Raw genomic sequence first — 15,968 nt, 5'->3', positions numbered from 1 at the left:
TGGGCCATCCGAGATATCGACGTGTTGCATCTTTCGAAAAAGAAAAATCGTGAGTCATCGGACCAGACTATACACCTTCAATCAGATACTGACTAGTCTCTGTGTTCTTTGGCTCACTGAAGACATGCAGCTAAGACATATACCGCTGAAATCAACTGCCTTTTGTGTGGCACGCAGCTCCAAGTGCCCGGTTCATGCAGTTCCCGTTGCAGTGTTCGCTCGGAAAGTGGTACCTGTGTACCTGCGTCCACTGACAGCGACAGTTCCTGGTGAGTTTGAAACCGGCTGTGATTGACACGGTGTGACACTAGTCTCTGGTCTCCTCACGACCGCGTTGTTACGTCCTGTTACACAGCTGTGAGCAGAAGTCGGACAGCCTTCGCTGATGTAGCAACAAATAGAGCAAATTCATTTGTGTTGTGGTAATGGGCACGTCCAGACTCGATAGCTCCGTCGTGTCTCCACATCGATCCATTTTAGAGCGCCGATTCGATACAACTGAGTAGCGCATATAGCCTGTTCACGGCGTCCTGACCGAGTTTTCAAGGGGTGCGTGCGGGCAGCGGAGGAACAAAGCTGCGCCTACCGAAGCTCAACACACAGACAGCCGGGAGGAGAGTAGCTGGGTGGAGGGACCAAGCCGCGATTTCCTCTGGCAATACACACGTGCCTATTGGTTTGGCTCGGTAAGGCGCTACAGTAACCTGATTCAACTACGGTACATATAGGTACTGTATCGCCAATGTTGGCAGCGGCCAAACATAAAACACTCGTGGCTCCTAAGTGAACCGACTTCTAGCGTCTTCAGCCCACCCGGGAGTACGAAGCCCTCTTTCACGACGTTAGGAACAAACTACACACTTCCACTGCCGTGACTTATAAGAGTGGTAAATGGTGACATTGTAAGTAGGCTGTTTAGGTTTTTATACTGGTAACGCAACGTAGCGCTCTGTATGAAAATCACTGGCTGTGCTGTGTGCAGTCTGTGGCTGGTTGTCATTGTTGTAATATATGCTATTGTAGTGTTGAGCAGTTGGCTGTTAACAGCACGTAGCGTTGCGCAGTTGGAGGTGAGCCGCCAGCAGTGGTGGATGTGGGGAGAGAGATGGCGGAGCTTTGAGATCGGATGATCTGGACGTGTGTCCATCAGAGACAGTAAATTTGTAAGACTGGATGTAATGAACTGATATATTTATTATGACTTTTGAACACTATTAAGGTAAATACATTGTTTGTTCTTCATCAAAATCTTTCATTTGCTAACTATGCCTATCAGCAGTTAGTCCCTTCAGTAGTTTGAATCTTTTATTTAGCTGGCAGTAGTGGCGCTCGCTGTATTGCAGTAGTTTGAGTAACGAAGATTTTCACGAAAGGTATAGGTTATTGCTAATCAGGGCCATTCTTTTGTAGGGATTATTAAAAGTCAGATTGCGTTGCGCTAAAAATGTTGTGTGTCAGTTTAGTGTTGATCAGAATAAGTAAAGAGAGTAATGTCTGAGTACGTTCAGTTTTGCTCAGCTGTTTTAAAAGCAAATAATGTAAGAGGTTTATCAGCACAGTCATTCAAAAATTTTTCTAAGGGAACGTTTCATAACATGACTGTCTAGAAACAGTTATACGCTATCTACAAAGTGTTAAGTTTTACTTATCACCTTGGGAAAAGTAAAGTAATGCAATTAAATTTTAGTTTTATTTGCAATCACACGCCTGCAGTCTCGCTACACATCGGAATCGCCTGCTTCTTGCGCAGCCTGTGTCTATTTCGTCAACTGCACAGGATTTAGCCTCATTCAGCGGCGTGCTACTGTGCTGTAGCGCTGAGGATTCCAATGCATAACAGGACCGCAGACGTATAGTTGCAAATAAAACCAAAATTTAATTACATTACTTTACTTATTATAGGTGATAATTACTACCGTTGGTGATGCGCTCCGAAGTCAGCAATGTATTTTTTAGGGATAACTAACACATTCTACGACAAAAAGAGAAAACGATGCACCACTAAGGAATTATTCGAATGGGACGGAAATCGGCAGATGTGATGTATAGACAAACAAATGGTTAAAATACCAGAAAATTGGAAATTTGTGGTAAGGTCTTTTGGGACCAAACTCGGGTAATCGGTCCCTAAGCTTACACACTTCTTAATCTAACTTACACTAACTTACGCTAAGGACGACACACACACCCATGCCCGAGGGAAGACTCGAACCTCCGACGGGGGAAGCAGGGCGAAATTTCAGAAAAATTGGACGATTTATTCAAGAGAAGCAACTTAACGAATTCAGCACTTCAGTAATGCATTGGTCCAGTTGTGCCCCTTGTGCAAGCTGTTATTCGGCGTGGCATCGATTGACAGAGTTGTTGCATGTCCTCTTGAGGGATATCGTGCCAAATTCTGTCCAATTGGCACGTTAGATGATCAGAATCCGGAAATAGTTGGAGGGTCCTGCACATAATGCTCCAAACGTTCTCAGTTGAGGAGACATCTGGCGACCTTGCTGCCCAAGGTAGTGTTTGGCAAGCGTAAAGAGAAGCAGTAGAAACTCTCGCCGTGTGTGGGAGGGGGGGAAGGGGGTGTTATCTAGCTGAAATGTGAGCCCAGGATGGCTTGTCATGAAAGTCAACAAAATGGAGTGTTGAATATAGTCGACGTACCGCTGTGCTGTAAGGGTGTAGTGGGTGACAACCAAAGGTGTCCTGCCATGAAAAGAAATGCCACCTCAGGACTTTATTCCTAGCTGTTAGGCCGTATGGCGGGCGACAGTCAGGCTGGTACCCCAGCACTGTCCGTGGCGTCTCCAGACACGTCTTTGCTGTTCACCGGGAGTCCGTTCGAAGTGGGACTCATCACTGAAGACGGTTCTAATCCATTCAATGAGATTTCAGGCCGAAGATGAGTCTATGGACGCCGCAGACAGCGGTGGGATACCAGCCCGACTGCAGCCCGCCACACGGTCCGACAGTAACAAGTGGTGGTCTGAGGTGCCATAGCAGCTCTCCTTTGGGTCTTATCTGAGGCACCCTTACAGCACAGGGGTGCGTCGGTGAAGTTCTAAGCCCCGTTTTGTTGCCCTTCATGGCAATCCTGTTTTGGGTCTACACTTGAGCAAGTTAATGCCCGCCCGCATACGGTGAAAGTTTGTACTGCTGGTCTTCCTGATGCCAGAGCCAATTTTCGCCAGCAAGGCCGGCGGATCTCTCCCCAATTGAGAACGTTTGGAACATTATCGGTTGTGCCTTCCAACCAGCTCGGGATTTTGACGGTCTAACGCGCCAGTTGGACAGAATTTGGTACGATTTCCTTCGGGAAGATTCTCAATTTGTTAAGCTCTTTCTCTTAAATAAGTTATCCAGTTTTTTTTGAAATTGTAATAATTTGTTTATCTGTTCATGTACACCAAATCTACCGATTTTTGTTTCGTTCAGATAATTCCTTCGGGGTGCGTCGCTTTTTTCTTTTTTTCCTTTGAGTGTATTTTCTCCAGTAAGCTTATTTTTCATAAATCTTGCACTATAAGTAGCTTCACTTTCGCTTCGAACCACTCCGAGTAGGGGGCCAGTGGATGGTGTTATTAGGCCCGTACATCTGATTAGCCCTAACGGAACAGATCGAGTTTCTGGAGCATGCGCGGTACCTTTGCCTAAGCTCGTCCTTGCTGCAGCGACGCGCCCTGCGGAGAGCGGCGTGGTGACGGTGTGGGTGTTGCCTCTGCGGCAGGTGCGAGTCGACGCTGCCGAACGAGGCGGACAGCGACGTGACGTTCCTGGTGGGGCCGGACGGGTGCCGCGTGCCGGGCCACCGCAGCGTGCTGGCCGCCGCCAACCCCGTCTTCCGCTGCATGTTCGAGGGCCCGCTCGCCTGCGGACACTCCGTCACCGTGCCGGACGTCCCGTGGAGGGGCTTCGCCAACCTGCTCAGGTGAGCCGCAAACTCTCTCTCGCAGCGGTGCTCTGCACAATGACCGCAAGTCATTGGGGGCAGTATTGTGCTATGGGGGCATTTAACTGGGCTTCCATTACCCTGTGATAGAAATAGAAGGCACAGTGACAGCTGTGGACTATGTAAATATTACTTTAGGCGTCCGCCTCGATAGCTGAGTGGTCAGTGCGGCCGAATGCTGTGCAAAGGGACCCGGGTTCGATTCCCGGCTGGGTCGGAGATTTTCCCCCCTGAGGGACTGGGTGTTGTGTTGTCATCGTTGTATCATCCCTATCGACGCGCAAGTCGCCGAAGTGGCGTCAACTCGAAACACTTACACCAGGCGACCGGTCTACCCGACGGGAGGCCCTAGCCCACGACATCTCATGGTTTTTTTTTTTTTTTTCTTTTGTGCTACCTGCATCACCTCGCGCTTGATTTCTACGCCGGCGACGATGGCATCTCCCAGCAGGATAACTGCCTGTGTCACAATCATACTACAGTGATTTTAAGAGCAAGATAGTGAACTCACGTTGACGTTTTTGCCAACAAATTCGTGTGATCTCAACCTGATGGAACACATCTGGAGCACTATTGGGCGCCATTTCTGCTATCACACACTACCGGCCTGTAATTTACGGGAACTACGTGATCTTTGCATAGACATTTCATCGCACGTACCTTCATAAAATTACCAAGCATTTGTCGAACGTATATCACGTAGAACTGCTCCTATTAAGCAGATAAATGAAATCAAACGATCGTGTGGCATCGTTGGCCGTGACGTCCCATCCGGGAAAGTTCGGCCGCCGGGTGGAAGTCTTATTCCAGGTGACGCTACATTTGGCGACTTGGGCATCGGTGATGATGAGATGATGATGAGCAAAACACAACACCCAATCCACGGGCGGAGAAAATCTCTAATCCAGCCTGGAATCGAACCCAGGTCCGCTGCATTGTAGGCAAGTACGTTACTAGTGAGCTAAGCAGGCGGACATCAAGCAGGTGTTCATAATGGTTTGAGTCATCTGCATGTGTTATGCCTCCACTGTCGGTAATACACTGTTCAAAAGAATTAGGGGAACGCATTTATTAACATCTGTTATGTTAAATCTGTTTTGTTACAGCCAGTACCTGTGGTCTTAAAGCATGACTTGAGATCTTCGCTTTCAATGTAGATAACAATTAAAATCATTCGTCGTCTATTTGTCTGTGTTACGCACTACAACGTGAGGTGTCCCCTCAGAAGGAAGTGACTACCGGTGTGCCAGTATTTTCTAGTGAGTTACGCAGATGGCAGTTAACAATATGTGGAAGTTGTACTCAACCAAACACATGCAATGCAGTGTAAGTTACAAGGGCGATGTGCTTGATCCAAAAAGGATGGACTTTCGGTCTCGTTCCTCCAATGCTTCTCCGTGTGTCATCCACAGCTTGTGGATACGCTACAGGGAGACAGGTTAGAACTCATGGTGGGCTGGAAAGATCGCTGACGCATTACGACCCTACGTGAAAACCGACATCTCCCCATCTCTGCGTTGCGGCGTCGTACGGACACTGCCAGAGCACTGCAAAACTATCTCAGAAGGGCCACTGGAGTCGCTGTGTCCGACTAGAGTCAGACTGTAACAAACAGGTTACGAAAAAGGACCTTACGACCCAGATGTCTTGTTCAAGTATGCCACCAGACACTAGAACACTTTGCAGCTGGTCTTCAGTTCCGCCGTTCCCATGTCAACTGGCAGCTTCGTCACTGGCGAAACGCATTATTCACAGCTGAGTCCAGATATCCTCTGACGCAAGATGATGGCCATGTTCGTGTGCCGGCCGGAGTGGCCGAGCGGTTAAAGGCGCTACAGTCTGGAACCGCACGACCGCTACGGTCGCAGGTTCGAATCCTGCCTCGGGCATGGATGTGTGTGATGTCCTTAGGTTAGTTAGGTTTAAGTAGTTCTAAGTTCTAGGGGACTTATGACCACAGCAGTTGAGTCCCATTGTGCTCAGAGCCATTTGAACCATTTGAACCATGTTCGTGTGCGGGGACCTGTGTTGAGCAGTACCTGCTAAAAGTTGTCCTGGAAATCGACAGATTTCCAAGATTGTATGATACTGTAGGGAGACTTCAGTGGTGTCAGCCATACAGACTGTCGTTATTCATGGTCGGCTTACTGCCAGGCAGTACATAGAACAGATCCTGTTGGGCGATGTGGTGGTTGGTGCATCAGGTGGTGGTCGTGTATTGCTCGTAATGCCAGGATCCATGCGGTGGGAGTCAGCAGCGATGTCTTGCAAAGCCTTGAAATTGAAGTAATGGAATGACCCGACCTAAGCTCCATCGTGCGTATGTGGGACGTGCAGACGTGTTTGTGCTCGTCCTGTTCCACCACAGGCTCTCCTAGGAGTCCCAAGGGCTCTCATTGAAGAATGGGAACGGATACCACAGGGCAACATATGTAGACTTATGCAGAGCGTGCTACGTAGGTGTCATGCGCTGATAAATGCTCACGTAGGGCGTACACGTTACTGAAGCTCTCAAAGTCCAATGAAGACCACCCAGGCTGAAGGGATTAATGATTGATTGCACTTTATTTTCGGCACCTGTCGGACATTTCATTTCTTTTTATAAAAACCATCGAGGATGTAATGATGTTTTCTTGTGAACTTAATTTGTGAAAGGTAAAGGTATAATTTGGTAACATAAGCGGTCCTCAATTAATGCTCAATACAGTACTGCAGACGCCCAAAATGATGTCCCCTAAGTCTTTTGACCAGTGTATTATTGACTCCCCTCCTCCTCTCACGCCGAGGAAACGCTTGCGGAATGTTCATAGTTTTCTGGAGTCTTATCTAACTGCGGATGATTCCGGCACGTTGTTTAGGCACCTCTAGCAAAGCCGGCGCATCTGCCGATGACACAGCGCGCAGTGCACGTGTCCCAGTGCCATCGACTATTGCTGCTGCGTGTGCTTAGCTAAATGTACGCCTGTCGCTAACTGCGGATGCTGCTGGCTGTGTGCTTAGGTTCCTGTACCAGGAGTCGGTGCAGCTGCCCACGGTGCAGACGGCGCTGGCGACTCTGTACGCGGCGCACAAGTACCAGTGCCACGGGCTGCAGCTGCTCTGCACCCAACATCTGGCCGCCAGTCTCGACACCTCCTGCGTGCTCGAAGTCTTCTCCAACGTTCGCGTCTACTGCGACAGCTTCGGCTGCGTCACGAAGGCAGGTCAGTTGTCACGCAAGCTACGGCTTATTCCAGTACCTATGCCTCGACCGCCGGGGAGCCACACTTAAAAGATCGTAACTGCTTAGAATTCAGAGTGTGTTGTACTGTTTTATCCATGTGATGAAAGTAAAATATTGCAACATAGCTGCTACATGGAGTCGCGAAAGGTACACGCAACCAGGTTCGAAGGCATGTGCATTCTGCAAAATGCTATAGGTCGCTAAGGAAAAAGGAATTCACTAGAAACAAACTGACTTTATTATATATATGAAGATGGTATTCGTTCTTTCGGACATGTCCTAAAGAACAGATACCATCTTTATATATATATATATATATATATATATATATATATATATATATATATATATATATATAGTTAAGGCTCACCGGCCATTTGACCATCTTCTTCTGTGCAGATGCACAAACAGTGCCCGAACTCTTACGGGAATCTGCAGAAAAGCCTGTATGCAGCTAAGGTATTCATTTCATTGTAATGACTTTATTATTCCAGTCTTACACGTTTCGACATTACCATCATCAGATATCCTAGAACATCATGGTGCACATGAATGCAACATGTAACTTTTGTATCTATGTGTAGCCTGATGTTCCTGGATATCTGATGAGAGCAATGTCCGAAACGCATAATATTGGACTAATAAAGTCAGCTTACATCCAGTCAATGACGTTTTCCTCAGCGACCTATTCAGCACTTCGCAGACTGCATATAAAATTTTGCAGTTTTCAATCAAAATGAATTATTTCTCTGCCTTTTATAATTTCTGTCTCGTTCTATTTCCATTTGTGACCAAGGACAGAACATTGCCTGTTAACAAACTTCTTCATAGTTCTCCTAGAAGTTTTGGATTGTCTTCGTGTGGAAAATTTTCAATAAATTCGACATTTGATCACTGCCATCTATTTCTTAAACTATGAATATGGGAGGATAGTCTCGACTCATACCTTCACAACCTTTAGCTGAATTTAACTTGGTAATAAACCACCCAAAGAAAAAAAAAACATTGCAGCTTCATCCATTTGGAAAAATAACCCACGCTACACGACTAGTTAAAAATTTTGCGGACGCAACCATTCCACATTAAAATTGACATTTCAGTTACTCGTACACTATTGCGCACAATATACCGATACGACAATAGCTAAATATTGCTCTTCCCCCGATAAGTAACTGTAAACTAACGTACAGAAAATGAAATAACTTACAGATAACGCTGGAACATGTCGAAAAGTGCTACATTCCACGAAACAGTATTAACAGAGTTAAATATACGTATACTGTGTATGATGGATACTGTCAACGAAGCTTATATATATATATATATATATATATATATATATATATATATATATATATATATGTGTGTGTGTGTGTGTGGATATGGGTGTATGTGAACACTATTTACCTGCATTTACGAAGACTTTAATGTTGTTTGCTTGTTGTTACTTTGTTACATTTATGGTGTAACTGTGCAATTGACGTGACCTATTTTTGTGTCAGAGATTTTTTATTATTAACGTCGACTTTTATTGTTATCGAATGTAAAATTTAGGATTGCCTTTTGTTCTGGATTATCTGTACATGAAAATAGTTTTGTCAAAGTAGGTTCTTTATTTCAAATTTCGGTGTGTTCGTTTAAAACATTGTTTCGATTTTTGTAAGCTGTATGCGGATCTCCATCTTTTCTAGAATGTTCATATAGATTCCCTTTTCCACTCTATGAAGAACAGAAAGATTACTAGCTTTAGCAAACTTCGGACCATTGTCTTTTTTCATACCCTAGAGTGCCCGGAACTTCTGCAGGGCTACTGGTGCACAGTCAACGTTCTTGTAAAAGAGCAGTGCCAGCAGCGCGATCCTTGATGGACACAGTCATGTTGGACGTCGCGGATGCAACTGAGGAGCATCCCTGAGCCGCGTGTTTGCTGGTGTGCATATTCTGACACTTACAGCGCCATCTATTGGTCAAATTTTCATTAACATTTTTTTCCATGATGTTCCTCCTGTATCAATACTTTGCTGCTTAGTTTTGACATCGTTCCGAACAGCGGTTCTCTTTCTATAGCGTTTTGAAACTGGAAGTTTAATTATGGACCCTTGTACTACTTTTTTTGATTATTCGAAACGAGTAACAAAAATAACGTTAAATAACGTTACGTTAAAGAGGCGAAACGCGTCAAGTTACTGAATGAAATGTGCATTTAAAAGCAGAAAGACGTCTTGAAATGTGTTCGTGAGGCTGTATTCTTCTCGAAAGCACTGTAAGCTTAAAACAACAGTTGCGCGCACTCGACAGAAATTAAGAACAAGAAGCAATAGTAAACAGTAGTCTGATAATGTTTTGGGAGTATGTTAGATACCCCCAAAACATTAACATTGCGGAGCCGGCTCTAAGCAACGTACAGCGTAAGTCTGCAGCGCCGACTCCGTTACGTGGTCTGCATACACTGTGTTTGTTAAAGTAGAGGTTGAAACTACCGCTTCAGTTGTAAGGCTTTTTTTTTACCAATAACAGTTTCGGGCTAATACATGCCCATCATCAGGTGTGATAATTTTGGGCTGTGAGCCCGAGCGCCACGATGGAGAGTATAGGACGCGGTGTACCACAAGTAGGAGCAGTGTTCGCTCTTTGGTGGTACACCACGTCCGCTACTCTCTATCGCGGCGTTCGTGGTCACAGCCAAAAGTTGTCACACCTGATGATGGGCATGTATTAGCCCGAAACCGGTCGTGGTCTAAGCACTCAAAAATTAAAAAAAATTAAAAAACTCTCAAACCTGAAGTGGTATTTTCAACCTCTGCTGTGATGCTCAGTTGCCTACGTTCCTCTGGCAGTATTCTTTGCGTTTGTTAAAAGTAAAGACTATTGAGCTGACCGTGACTGTTACGATTGTGCAGCCCCGGAGGGTGACGAGTGGGCGCCCTCCGCGCCGCCGTCAGACGGCGACGAGCAGACGTCGCTGGCGGCGGAGGCAGAGCAGGCGGCCGGGCTCGAAGCGGTCGTGGCGGGCTACGCGGCGCTGCGGCGGCGCTGCCTGCAGTTCTGCGACGAGCGCGCCGACGACGTGCTGTCGCTGGAGCAGCTGGAGGACCTGTCGCGCGACGAGCTGCTCGAGCTGGTGACGCGGGACTCCTTCGCGCCCTCGTCGGAGGCGCTGCTGTTCGCCGCGGTGGTGCGCTGGGCGCGCTGCCGCTGCCTCTGCTCGCAGCGGCCACTGTGCGCCGACGACCTGCGCGACGAGGCGGGCGACGCGCTGCTGTACGCCGTGCGCTACCCCTTCATGTCGCTGCAGGACTTCGTCGACGGGCCGATGCGCAGCGGCCTCATCTCCGGGGAGGACGCCGTCTTCTTCCTGGACCGCATCAACCGGCCGGGGGCGCCGCCCGCGGGGCCGCCGCCCAAGCACCTGGAGGCCCACCTGGACAAGATGTCCGCCCCGAGGGTGGGCGGCGGCCGGAGCAGGCGCAAGAGCTCCAGCCCCGTGGGGCGCCACGCGGGCGCCACCGCCACCGGCTGCCTGCAGAGGAAGAAGACTGCCAAGAAGGACAAGAAGCACAAGGGCAAGGAGGCGGACGCCGACGGCTTCTCCTTCTACTTCCTCAGCTGCCTGTCGTGCATACTCGACTGAGACGACGCCCTTTTGGAGTGCCTCGCTGGGCGGACTCACTCTTCCTTCGTGCTTCTTCACTGAAGTTCCTGGGACAAGCGACACTGGCAGCCAGAAGGAGTCGAAGCTCCTCTTTGTAAATGAGGAGTGGCTGCAGAACGACAGACGAGTGCAGTATAGACTGAACTACTTCGTGTGACGCAGTTTCCCTCGTCGAGAGTTCCAAACATTGTAAATTACAACTTGAGAGCTGTAGTGTCGTCTGTGCAGTGTGTCTTTCAAGAGACACTACGTGATCAAAAGTATCGATATATACCAAAAATTGTTGTCCTAGTTATCCCAGTCAATTAGAATCAAACCTCTTCGAATCAAACCTCTACGGTTTGGTAGATCTCGTCATCGGGAACAACTTTTGTCACAGATAACATATTCGCTGTCACTTCCCGGTCACTTTAGACATCCTTCGGCATTCGTCATCCCTCGGACGACGAGATTTCACCGAAAGCTGAACCTGTTAACCAGATGCGCTGTGTACTATACACCCCAGTTTACTGAAAGAGTGATTTTCAACAAGAAAACCTTAAGAACACTTTCTCGAAAGTTTAGAAGCTAATGAGGAACTTTAATTTCGTTTGGCCTACTCCCATTCATACGGAGCAAATGACTGGATTATAGGCAACACACAAGGCGTTCGCGCGCCACAGATTGACTACTCTCTGCCACCTCGCTGGGGCATAACCAATATAAAATGACGTCTACCATCACTCTTAAGCGTCAGCGAACATTTTCTCTCTGACAGAAGTTGTTCCCCTTGACGTGATGTATCACCCTAGACCTCTGATGCAAAGACCTTGAAACACCCTGTTTATCTATCGCTTCGAGTCGATCTTAGATTGTCAAAAAGAGGACAGAATTAAACTGAATTATATCACTGTTATACAGTCTCTGCAAAGAACTTCAGTAGTGGTAGCTACTGTTGTGGATCTATCTAATTTCCGATAGTTTCGGGTGGCATTGGTATGAGACATAATGTGATTTCTAACCAGACTGATAATCCCATTTTTTCTGTTTGTTATTTTGACGACTGACTTATACATCTCGCCAGCTGCCCCCATGCCCCCACCGTCTTAATTTCAACAGTTCGCTCTACTGCACCTCAAGAAGTCACTTACGACAGTAATCGTAATAATACGCAGAAAGTCCGTCATCCAGTGAGACACCCGTTAATAAATCTTCCATTGATCTGTGTACACCGGAATGTAACCTGTGTCTCGAAGAATCCCGTAAATGTTCCATCAGCTCGCAGTAGAGTAGTGGGCAGATGAAGTGCTGCAGTGATACCACTCCCCTACAGTACAGTGTAATGAGATGGGAGATCTGTCGCTTTGATGCACTCAGTCTAACTTCCAAGTTTGTCTCCGTTCGTAGGCAATAAATAAACCGTAAGATCAATCTTGCAACACTCTTCCGACACATCGGCGTATGGCGCAAACAAGCAGATGAAGCTATCTCGCCCTTACTTTAGTCCCCCGGTTACATGAAGTTCGCGATATATTTTCTTCAACATTGTCCAAATACTTTTGATCACATAGTGTACACTTTCCTAACAAAGCTGCCCCTAGCAGGCGAACTCACACACTCATGTCGCCACACAAATGATCTCATGCACTCGTCAAGATCGTATTCTCTGTGTCGTTATTTCCGGTTGACTTTCTAGTCCACCCGTCGGGTGAAGGCGGCTTCCGTCTGTTAATCTCGACAGTTTCGTATTATTTAGTTCCCATGCCTTATACCTTCATGAAGATTCCTTGCTTTCATAAATCGATTCGGCATTTTTAAAAGTATATATTTCAGTTTTATGAAATGATTGTTATATGTAGTATCTACAGCAATAGGCACTGATCATTCACACAAAATAAAAGTTTGTAGCTAATAATTTAATAACTGTGTGGCTAAGAACTACAATAGCAACAAGCAATCGCTATTGAACAGAAGAAATTCATTTCTTGGGCTTCTGTCATAATGTATGTACACAAACTGAAATGACAGAAAGATAATTATCCAATCATATTTTGAAGTTATGTCCTTCAAAAGATCTATACAAAAGAAATTATTTTTTTTATATTGTCTTGATTATTACAGTGTGCATTTCAATTAACTGCCATAATGCCGTGGCACGAATGTTAGTTATTCGAAAATTACTATTTTCACTACTCCCTCAATGCTTTTGGAGAGCTGATTTACTCTCAGATGTAATTATATCTCCGTATTTTGTAATGGTTGCTGCAATGTAATTGATGCACAGCGTTACAAAATTCCTTACTCGCCTTTATTTACTGAGTACAACTTCGCATCATAACAATAAATGTATATTTTAAATGCCATTTGGAGCTGTGATTAAAGTACTTCAGATAATGCTTTCGTCTGCATTAGGCTTTATATGTTACCATTTAATGCTTACAATAAAGAAATGTTACTCTATTATAGAACTTGTTTGCACCTGTCAACTGTTTATTGATAAATTCTTGTGACTCTTGCTGAAGAATTGGTGGTGCTTTGTGTTTTAGGAATGTCAATGATTGTTGCGAATTTTACGTTTTTAGTCATATTGTACTGTGAGCAAAATATGTGAAACAGGCCACATACCTACAGCAAGAGTTCAACAGTATAGATTGTTATATTATGATTGTTGAATAATTGATGATCACTACATGATATTGGTAATTTATATTTTAGTGAACCAGTAATCAGAGAAACTATGCGTAAATTGTATTTTTGTGTCGAATGATGACCTGACAAATACTTGCAATGTCCAAATTTGAGAACAAAATTGTATTTTTGTACATTATTCGCAGCCAACTTGTGTCTTCACCTATTTCAGTCAGGTCAAATTTGATGATTTGTTGAGTAGTTCCTCTCTTTCAAAGAACATCGTTCAATGTTTTTAAGATATAAACAAAATATTGTTGCAACTCCTGCCCAAATATTACACTGCCTAAAATGCTTGCACCAAATAGGCAAACCATTGTTTTATGATTTTGTAATTTATATGTGGTACCTGTATAGACCCAAACTGTTTAAATGGAGAACACAACAGGAGAAACAAACTTAAAATATGTACTACTTTTCTTGTAAATTTGTGTTTGATTCTCCTGTAATTAATGCTAGTCCACACCCTCTATGAGGGAAAATAGAAAATATTAGACTCCCATGCCATATTTATAGTAGAATATATAATGCTAAAGAGCAAAATATTATGAATGTCTTATTGATGTAATAAATGTTGAACCTGCTATTTTTATTTTTTTTAACCTAGAAAATGATTAAAAAATTCTGCAGCACAGACTGTAAATCTTACTAGAATCAGTGTTGGTTTTTGTTTAGATTGAAGCAGAATTCTTGGTTACTGCAATATTTATCAGAATCAGTACTTCATACAAAATATGATTCATTGAATAGTTGATTAAATCAACTCTGTTCGAGTGGCCACGTGTCACAATGGCTGTATGAAGAGTATTTTGCAAACATAATTCTCTTTGTGTACTTTAATGTTGAAATTTATTACACCATACTTTTTGTGCCTAAAATGCGATAGCCTCGTCAGTGGATGGTCTGAAATATTATATCGTTTTTGTTTTATTTGTGTTAGTTATAGATTTAAAACAGTTCATAGCCTGATTTTTTACGTGAAGTTGAATGGTATCTTCAGGTAATCTGTGGCCACATGAAGTGAAAACTCTAAAATCATCGGGACTGTAGACCTAACTGTATCACCTCACTTTATTTACGGGATATTTCACTTTATTTACAAGATATGCTTAAATTTGCTATTAATACGTCTTCAACCAAAAACTTTGTAATATTTCAGAATACCAACTAATGATACCTCTTGTATTAAAGGCAAAATGCTTATGGTATAATAGATTTCAAATTTTAGAGTGTAAAACGCGTTCTGCGTATAAACTAACTTCTACCTTTATTAATTCGTTATATCTCACTACTACAAGTTATGTGCTGTGGCATACCATGACGTATGTAATGAGGCAATTCTGGAGACAGCGTCTAAGAAAAAACCAAACTAGACAATTGCAATACATGGAAAATGTATAAATTATTCAGTAAAATAAAACTTTTTCACTTATTTGCCATCTTTAATTCAGTGAATAAACTAAACAATGATCTGATTAAAAAATCCATTGTTTCTAAAAATTAGTTTTCATTACTCTGACACAGTATAACATACAGTTTTTTTCGTACATACTACTTCGAACTTTTTTAATTCTGCTGATTGCCAGTTGAAATAACTTTACAATTATTTTGTTTTAAGTATATGTCATACAGAAAGAGTATACAAAGTCAAATGCAGCCTTATCTAAATAACAAATTAGTGTTTTCAAAAGTTTCTTCTGTCTTTAATACGAACTGCTGACATCAGTTCCATCAGCATTATAATCATAAAAGATGAAATCTTCCTCAACAACATTGAACAGAGGAAGTTTAAAGTATAACAATACACAACCAGGAGTATCACTCATATACAACATGCCAGATGTCGATTCTTTTAATAGCAATAGTGTACCATATCCCAAGAAGGATAAATAAAATTACAGTTTCATTTCACAGGAAATTACACTGTCGAATTGTGAATGGTACAATGATTCTCAGTATTTTAGAGTGTCTTCCACATGTGTACTCAATTTCAAATAATACTCTCCAGAGTAGTGCAAAAACCCATTGAATTTTCAATAGTGACGTTTCCATCAACTTTAATCCGATCCCGCTAGGATCAAATTTGAGGATTTTCTTACAAATGCCTAACACCACTTGAGACCTGGCAGTCAAGGAAGGCAGTAACCGGTTACGGTTGTGTACAGGGCTGTAATCAGTCACTATTGGTTCCCTTTTTCAATTACACATATTAATTTTAAAACGGTAATTCCAGACTCAGCAATAAATAAAGGTATCACACATTATTAACGATGGAATAAACAACTGTGTAATTAATAGTGCTTCAGTGCGTTACAATTTACCAAATGAGCATAAAATACAGACACAGCAAATAATGTTTTAAAAACAAGCCAATGTGATCCCAATTAGAATTTTAAGGCAAGTACCCACAGTCACGGCTAAATGCCTTTAACGCCAAGAACGACAATTATAAAAAAATTTAACAAACATACTGTAAAACAGCA

At 43.8% G+C, this 15,968-nt stretch overlaps 1 protein-coding gene across 2 annotated transcripts in view; it reads left to right on the top strand.

Annotated features, from left to right (window-relative positions):
• Positions 1-14,917, top strand: part of LOC126251364 (BTB/POZ domain-containing protein 1-like) — a 469,703-nt gene extending 454,786 nt beyond the window's left edge. For both annotated transcript variants that reach the window (XM_049951743.1, XM_049951742.1), the window contains 3 exons: positions 3,722-3,922; positions 6,944-7,146; positions 10,067-14,917. In XM_049951743.1, coding sequence (XP_049807700.1) covers positions 3,722-3,922; positions 6,944-7,146; positions 10,067-10,797 — 1,135 coding nt within the window. In that variant the 3' untranslated portion in view covers positions 10,798-14,917. The remainder of the gene's footprint in view (positions 1-3,721; positions 3,923-6,943; positions 7,147-10,066) is intronic.
• The last annotated feature ends 1,051 nt before the right edge of the window (positions 14,918-15,968 follow it).

This window comes from Schistocerca nitens, chromosome 4, assembly GCF_023898315.1.
Source record: "Schistocerca nitens isolate TAMUIC-IGC-003100 chromosome 4, iqSchNite1.1, whole genome shotgun sequence".
NCBI lineage: Eukaryota > Metazoa > Arthropoda > Insecta > Orthoptera > Acrididae > Schistocerca > Schistocerca nitens.
This window is presented reverse-complemented; position numbering and strand designations above follow the sequence as displayed.